Raw genomic sequence first — 8,425 nt, 5'->3', positions numbered from 1 at the left:
TCCCTATAAGGTCACTTTAAGGATGTTTAAACAGCGGCAAATTCAATCAGAAGAGATTCCAGTGGGGTACCAGTACCTGTCTGAGATCTGCAAACCATACAAAGCGGGTGAGAAATACCTGGAATTCATTCAGGCTCTGCAGAAGAAAGAGATTCATCTGGAAGTGTTTGAATTTGAGCCACACGCTTCCAGGGGGCAGAGGTAAAAAAAAAATACATACATTTAAAATAAATTAAAAGTGGAAAACTTATATTTTAGCTGAAAGGTCAGAAATATGTAGTGCACCGAAGAAAAAAAATGGTTAAAAGCTCTATCCAATTATAAATCCTGCTAATGAAGAAGAGATCTCTAAAGATGCACTTGGTCCTTTCTGCTGAGCACAGGAACAGCAGCAGCAAAAGGAAATCAGCACTTTTATCCCACATCCCTTCAGTTATTTCCACCATTTGCCAAAGATTCGGGTCCCTCTTCTCCCCACGCTGCTGCCCTCCGATTTCTACACTTTTCCTGTGGATAGAAAAGGTGAAATTATATTGAAGACATTTGTTTTCTTATTTTCATGCAGGTTTTTATTTTTATAATCTCCTTGAAAATTCAGTTTATACCCATAAACTGCCTGAATCAGATTCTTTCTCCCAGGGATCCATAAATCATCCCCGTGATACAACATCCTCCGTTATTCTTCAGGGATAACAACGTTGTTTGCAATTCCTTCTCAGGTCCCCTCCCAGCAACAAAAAGAAGGTGGCATTGCACTACACCACAGCCTCTTCCACAGCAAAAGACACGAGCACGCCACAAGATACCTCCAGAAAGCAGCTCTCCACAGAGAGTAGGTGGAATTTGATCAAGAATTTGATCAAGAATTTGATCAAGAATTTGATCAAGAATTTGATCAAGAATTTGATCAAGAATTTGATAAAGAATTTGATAAAGAATTTGATAAAGAATTTGATAAAGAATTTGATAAAGAATTTGATAAAGAATTTGATAAAGAATTTGATAAAGAATTTGATAAAGAATTTGATAAAGAATTTGATAAAGAATTTGATAAAGAATTTGATAAAGAATTTGATAAAGAATTTGATAAAGAATTTCATAAAGGTGACTCAATTTTCTCTCGAGTCATTGTAGTTTAATTTAGATTAGTAGCCAAGAAAGTTGGGAGAAGTTCTCAAATTCTTAGGGCTCAGATTGGGAGAAAACATTGCCAAGGATTTCTGGATTTCTTTGGGGAGCTTGGTTTGGATTTCAACCTCGGGATGACCCATCACTGAATCCATCTTCTGCAGGTACAAACAAATCCCTCTGCAGCGACACGGAAAGCCTCAGTGGGAGCTGTGAATCCCGCTCCCTGGACTCTCCCAATTCCAGCCCAGGTGAGAGATGCAAAAATTCTTGCTTAATATTACCCCAAAAAAAACAGGAGTAAAGTCCACACTGACCCACTTTGTGCATCAGAAGGATGAGAACAATTGTTTCTATTTTCTGTCTTCTCAAGGAAATTCAAATAGGAAGTTGTTGAAGGCTCCATCCACTGGCACCATGTCCTCCTCAGATGATTTTGAAGAGAGAGATTCCTTGCAGGCTTTTGAGAACGGTGAGCCACGCTGGTATTTCACCCAGGAGGTAGAAACCGTGCTTGATGGATGGTTCCTCTTCACCCTTTTCACGCTGTTTCTACAGAAAATGGGACATCCCAGCAGCAGTTTAAGAACATCCTCCTCTCCAGCGCCGCGCAGACACACCGGCTCCGGAAACTACGAGGACCATCCAAGTGCAGGGAGTGTGATACCTTCATGGTCAGCGGCTTCGAGTGCGAGGAGGTGAGGACTAGAAGATGTCATTGCATGAAAATCTGGGGTTGAGCGTTGTCTCGCTGAAGATCTGCAGGAATGAGGAGCTCCTCTGGAAAGCTCTTGTGCTTTTTCTTCCTCTTTGTGTTCTTCCATCCTTGAGTAAGCCACCAGCTGCCACGTGCCTGAAACAACCCCTTCTTCTCAGGGCTGGTGGGACTTTGGTGGTCAGCTGCCACGTGCCTGAAACAACCCTTCTTCTCAGGGCTGGTGGGACTTTGGTGGTTGAGGGAAACAGGAGAAATCCTTCAAATTCAACCACTTTGGACCATAATTTGGGACCTTTATGCTGTTTCAGTGCTGCTTGGCCTGCCACAAGAAGTGTCTCGAGAACCTGCTCATCACCTGTGGCCACAAGAAGTTGCCCAACAGGGTGTCTCTTTTTGGCATTGACTTCACGCAAGTTCCTCGAGATTTCCCAGAGGAAGTTCCCTTCATAGTGGTGAAATGCACCTCGGAAATTGAAGCTCGTGCCCTGGGGGTGCAGGTCAGTTGTCATTCTTACTTCAGTCTTCTCTTTTCTGTATCCAAAACTCCTGACCTCTCCCCTTCTGAACCACGCAGGGGATCTATCGGATAAGCGGATCCAAAGCCCGAGTGGAAAAGCTGTGCCAGGCGTTTGAGAACGGACGGAGCCTGGTGGAACTCTCCGAGCACTCCCCCCACGATATCACCGGGGTCTTGAAGCATTTCCTGAAGGAAGTGGGTACCAAATCCCTGCTGGGAAGGAGGGATCTGATCACATTCCTCGGTGCCAGACCAGCAGCACAAAGTAACACTCTTTTCTTCTCCTCTCCCCGCAGCTTTCGGCACCGGTGCTGCTGTCCCAGCTCTACAACGATCTCATTGCGCTCGCCAAAGATTTACAAAAGCCTGCGGAAGAAAAGTTGGACTGTACAGTTTCCCCTTCTGATCCCATCCAGAACATGAAGGACTTGCTGAGTAAATTACCTGGAAGCAACTACAACACTCTGAGGCACCTGATCGCACACTTGTACAGGTGAGGAGAGTCCTGGTTACCATCAGGTCCCACCACAGGAGATCCCTGTTGAGATCAGAAGAGCAGGTAGCACAGCACCAAATGTCTACGAGAAGAGTGTCTGGGCTTCCTTGACCTGGGGAGAACCCTTGAGGAGGGTTTAAAAAAAAAAAATGAATTCAAGGAAAGAACTATCTTGAAGCAATTAGGAGAAAGTCTTAATGACCAAGAAGGACCAGAAAGGTCCTTACTGATAACACGTCATCAAGTGCAGAGCAAGAGGTGAAGAAGGAATAAGAGGAATCAAACCCTTTTTCACCCAGCTCTGAACGCAGGTCACAAGGGACAGACATTAGGGCTGCACCATCCAGACAGATCCAGGCAATTCCTGAGATTGTTCTCCAGAGTTTCCCTGCACAGACCAGAGCTTTGTTCCCCGTAAAATATGGGGTTTCAGTCTTTTGACTAAGAAATGGGGGTTCGCTGCGTTCCATCTGTGTACTCGAGGGCATTTGGGTTGAGAGTTGGGAAACTCCTAACGGTCCTGTTTCCCTTCCCCTAGGGTGGCAGAGAAATACGAAGAGAACAAGATGTCCCCAAACAACCTGGGCATAGTATTTGGGCCAACTCTGATCCGGCCAGGCTCAGGGAACGATGTCTCAATGTCATGCCTTGTTGACTCTGGGTATCAAGCTCAAATTGTGGAATTTCTCATTCAGAACTACGAGAGGGTGTTTGGGATGGATGACCTGCCTTCATCCTTATCCCTTGGATGTGAAAATCCTTCGCAAGAAACATCGACAGAGAAGGATGAAGGACCTCAGAGCCCAAACACAATCCAGAATATAACTCTAGAGGTAGAGGTCCCAGACACCGAGCTGGGCTTACTGACCCTGCTGTAGAGACAGGAAGGTGGACTAGCCATGAAAGAGAACTTTCCCCCTCCCCCAGATAACAAAACTGTTTGGTATCAAAGGGTTATTCCCTTTGAGAGGAAGGAGCAGAGAGCTTGTCCCATGTGGAGTGGGAGAAACAGCAAAAAATTATACACCACAAGATCACTCAGCAGCTTCTCAGATGAATCTGGATGGTGGTTTTGCTCCATGATTTGATCCCAGTCATTCTGGGATAATTGTGGGGTTCTCCATCCTAAATTGCTGCTGTTTCTCTCTGTAATCAGCTCTACAACTTTGGAAGCAGCTTAAGTGCACTCGAGACCCAGCAATTCCCTGGTACAGCCCTCCAGGGCTCTGCTGCATCCCTGAGCAGTGGCCACAGACCCTGTTTCCACCTCCTTCTGCTCCCGAGTGTTCTGTGTTCTTGCTCCACAGCTCTCTCCTCACAATATTTTCACAGCACTTGAAAAACCACAAATGGGTGTAGCACCCCTGAGCTGGGACATGGTGGGTTTTGTTTTGTTTTTTTCCCTTTTCACAATTATTTGATGAACAAGACAAAGGAAATTACTTTCCTAAAGTTAAACCAAAGAGAGTGAGATCCAGGTTCAGGGATTCTCTGCCTCCTGCTTTTGAGTTGTGGGTGTTTATGTGCAAGACTCTGCGCCTGCAGAGACCATATCCACGTCTGACCTGCAGGAACGCTGCTTTCTCTACAGGTCCAGCTGACTGAGGAAGCAGAAATTAGAATAATTATGATTAGAGGTGAAATTAAATCACCAGGGTAGACACAAGTCACTTACTACGTGCAGAAATCCTACAGGATTCATAAACCTTCACAGAAAGCACTTGGAGACACACACAATTATCACCTTTGACTATTTTCAAAGCCATTTTTACCTGTTTCAGCAGCACAGGTGCCACAAACTTTGAAAAAGGGGAGTTTTTTCTAAGAACACTCTCATTTTGCCATTAATAAAACCAACCTCTGGAACTCCAGCCCAGGTGACCTGATCCTTGTGCAGACTCCCACTGGTTCCACACCAGCTCCATCTCCCAGGCACTCCTGAGTCCTTCACTCATCCTTTCATCTGATAATAACAACTGTGCTCCAGTTAATGACTCGGTTTCTGACATTTCCCCTGAAATTAGCTACTTGGCTCCCACAGAGTTGCTGCTGCTGCTCCACAAAAAGCAGCAGTCACTTTCTAGGGGAAGTTTTGTGGCAGATGTTGGAGTTGGCAGGTCTTGAACCATCATTTTCTCTCATGGCCCTGCCCTGTGATCCTCTGCAAACACCCTCCTTGTTCCCCCCAAGTGTTAGCTAAGAAAAACCAAAGCATTCTCAGCTCAAGCACTTGCCTCCATTCACTTGGCTCTTAACACCAGTTGGGGGAAGAGTTGCTGGGATCTTCATCTCAAATAAAGAGTCCTGTTTAAACACTCCTGGCTTTTTCCAACAGAATTTCTCCTCCAAGCAGGGTTTAAACGCCGACTGTCTCTCTGATAACGCGTTTTCCAGGGAAGCCATCAATGAGCTGACTCTGGAGGGAGCCCACAGTCCGTTAAGCACAGACTCTTTAGGTAAATGAAGAGACATTGAGGTTTTCTTGTACCATATTTGCTGTTTTTCACACTTCCCACCTATCTGCCTCTATTACACAGCAGAGAAAGTACAGCTGGGTCTCCTTCAGCTTCGCTGCTCAGTTTTTGTGTAAATAACCTTTTTGCAGAGCAGCCACTTGCGTGAAATCCCATCTTCTGCTCTTCTCAAAAAGGGCTTTTCCCTGCTGCTGCCTCAGCTCTCGAGCCCACAGTCACCTGGGTCAGCTCTCCTGGCTTTAATGCTTTAAGAATATAAACCTGATTGATATTTTATACCTCTTTCAAATGCTTTACCTTGTGATTGCTTCTGATTAACGAAGCTGGTAGAGGGAGATGTTTTAGCCTGTTAACACAGGAAGGATTTCCAGATCCTCTCTAACAAGAGGTCCTCAGCCAAAATTGTTTGTCACTGTTCTAAGATAACTGTCTGATTTTTTCTTTGTTCAGAGATGAATACAAGTATTGGCTCTGAGCTGGAGGACCTGGATGACTCTGTGCAAGAAAAGACAGACAGTGATTCAGACACGATCGTAGGGACCCAACCCAGATGTCATTTCAGTCGCCAACCTGTCAAATATATTAGAACACAGGTGAAAACGAAGCCAGTCATTCCCAAATCTTCCAATCTGCCCTTGAGGACTGCCACCACGTTAGCTAATGAAGCAGCAGAGTCTGGTGCAGAAGACAACCCCACTGACAGCAGCTCCACGACCACGAACATCCTGGAGGAGAGCACGAGGAGCAGGAACAGCTCAACAGACACGAACACACTGAAGCAGCGCTCGGGAGGGAGACAACAGCTCAAACATTTTGAGATGACGCAAGAAACCGCCAGGATTGTCTCCAAGTTTAAAGTCAGTGACACGTCTGAGCCTTGTCTGGAGAGTGTGGGATCTCCTGAGAAAGCAGAGGACCTCAACCCAGGGACATACCTATAGAAAAAAAACCCTAAAGGTACCAGATAATAGGAATGGAAAGGGAGAGAGGATTGAGATCCCTTTTTTTGAACAAAGCGGGGAGAACAACACCCTATTTGTATTTACCACGCAGGCTGGAGAAAAGGCATCTGCTGTGAGCTGCCTGGCAGACTTTCAGCTAACCCAGGATTTGGTTTTTAGTCCTTAACAAACCCATTTCAGTGATAAGAAGCAAGGCAAATGGCTCTGTCTCTCTCTCTCTCTGGAACATGCCCTGCTCGGCACGAAGGACAATGTGAAAAGGACAGGAAACACAGATGGCCTGGCTAGAAAGATGTAGACTTCTTATGGCCTTTGCAAGAATGACTTGGTTAAGGGAATAATTTTAAGGGAATATCCTTCTTAGAAGGAGCAAAAGCCTTCTTGTTGCTTTGTATCAAAGGAAGGTGTGGAAATGAGCACTGATGTGTTTTTTTTCCACTAGAAATATGCCTAAAAAGCTCAAGGTTTTAGGAAGTTAGTAAAACATCACCTCAAACGATCAGAATTCTACAAACAAAAGTAGAATATACTTTCATTTGTAATTAAAAGCTTGAATGTTATGGGCCAGAATGGCTCTGTCTCTCTCTCTCTCTGGAACATGCCCTGCTCAGCACGAAGGACAATGTGAAAAGGACAGGAAACACAGATGGCCTGGCTAGAAAGATGTAGCCAGGAAGGAGTCAACTGAAATGTTGGGTATTGGACAGAAATTGTTCCCAAATGGTTGTTTTCTGGCAGCTGCAACAAGCCCTGATCTTTGTCATTTTTATTTCACAGTATTTTTTGAGTGTAACTCACTTTTGGAGTGTCACAGGACAGGGTACATGGGCACAGCTCATGTATTCTGGATCATTCTGCTTCCATTGCTGGAGCTTCCATTTGTTAGTCAGCACAAAGCCAAATGACACTCGCTCTGCTCTGAGCCAGACCTCATTTCTCCAAAAAACCATGAAGCCTGTTTCCTTCAAAGCACATCGAGCTTCTGCAATAACTTCCATGTGAAGCACTGAAGGCAGCAAAGCCCTGAACCCTCAGCAGATAAAGTTTTCTTGGCTCTAAGACAAGGTTGCTCTGATTTGCTGGGTGTCCATCTCACCTGTGCATGAGTGACCCCAATGGGGTTTTTTTCTGCCTCACCTGCAGTGGATTTGCTGTCCACCAGATTTGAACACGAGGACGTGGAGAGCTCTATCCTACAGTGCCATCTCGTGACACATGTGTGGGGAAGACAGGCTGCTCACTCCGGGGATAGCTTTGGATTACAGGACAGGTAGTGTCACAGATTTCCTTGGCATTGGGTTGTGTGTACAGCATAAAATTCAGACAACAGTGTAAAAAAACCTCCTGCACTAGGGCAGATGTCAGTGCAAAGACACTAGGAGACACACAAACACACCAGAGCTAAATGCTGAAAGAAAACATTCCACTTTCCCCCAAACAGCTCAAGAAATTCAACAATCTCCTTTATAAATTTAATTTCCCCCCCCACCATCGACAGACTGTTAAGAAACAGGAGCAAAAGGTGAAGTTGTAAAAGAAATGCCAAGGATTTAGAACTAGAGTTTGTACAGTTCAGGCTGAAGAGAGTTTCTATCTCTGGAGCAAATGTATATTTGTGAATATCGTGCTTTGAATTCTTGAATACTAAATTATCTCTTACTGCTGTAATAAATGAGTGCTTTATTAGAAGCTTATTCTGTATTTCTTCGATGGGAACGGGGAAGCCTGAAGTAAACACTTATTGGACTGTTATTAGCAGTGCTGAACACACTCAGGTCACTATCAAACGAGAACTGATAATCTGAGGAAGCAGCAGAACTAGAATGATAAAGAAACCTGTTGAAAAACCCCTCTATTTTCCTTTTTCTGCTGCACATTTAAATAAGAGATTCCTTCAACGCAGGAGAAGCTTTTGGGGCTTGTACAACTCCTGCCACCCACCTCTGCCTTCTGCTTTTCCTTCCAGCAGTTCCAATACCTCCAGAAATGCTATGAGAGAAAACACACTCTCTCTTACCTCAGAATTCCTGCTTACTTGCTGCTTTCCACAGAGCTGGTAATTTGTGGAGGGCTGGAGCTGCCAAAGGAATGTTTCCAGCCAGGGCTGCACGGCTGCCAGGTCTCACTCAT

The 8,425-nt window shown here is 45.0% G+C and overlaps 1 protein-coding gene across 1 annotated transcript; it reads left to right on the top strand.

Moving 5' to 3' along the window:
• Positions 1-10: 10 nt before the first annotated feature.
• On the top strand, positions 11-6,301 carry GMIP (GEM interacting protein; the record flags this gene model as incomplete). Its single annotated transcript, XM_010168934.2, is given in 11 exon segments — positions 11-201; positions 720-832; positions 1,293-1,379; positions 1,502-1,600; positions 1,687-1,826; positions 2,155-2,343; positions 2,421-2,558; positions 2,660-2,856; positions 3,398-3,692; positions 5,195-5,315; positions 5,784-6,301. Coding segments are annotated over 11 exon segments (2,088 nt in total), but the record flags the coding sequence as incomplete, so codon positions are not given.
• Between the last annotated feature and the right edge of the window lie 2,124 nt (positions 6,302-8,425).

This window comes from Antrostomus carolinensis, unplaced genomic scaffold (assembly GCF_000700745.2).
Source record: "Antrostomus carolinensis isolate BGI_N321 unplaced genomic scaffold, ASM70074v2 scaffold13735, whole genome shotgun sequence".
Lineage (NCBI taxonomy): Eukaryota > Metazoa > Chordata > Aves > Caprimulgiformes > Caprimulgidae > Antrostomus > Antrostomus carolinensis.
The sequence above is the reverse complement of the archived record's forward strand: the minus strand, read 5'-3'. Positions and strand labels throughout refer to the sequence as shown.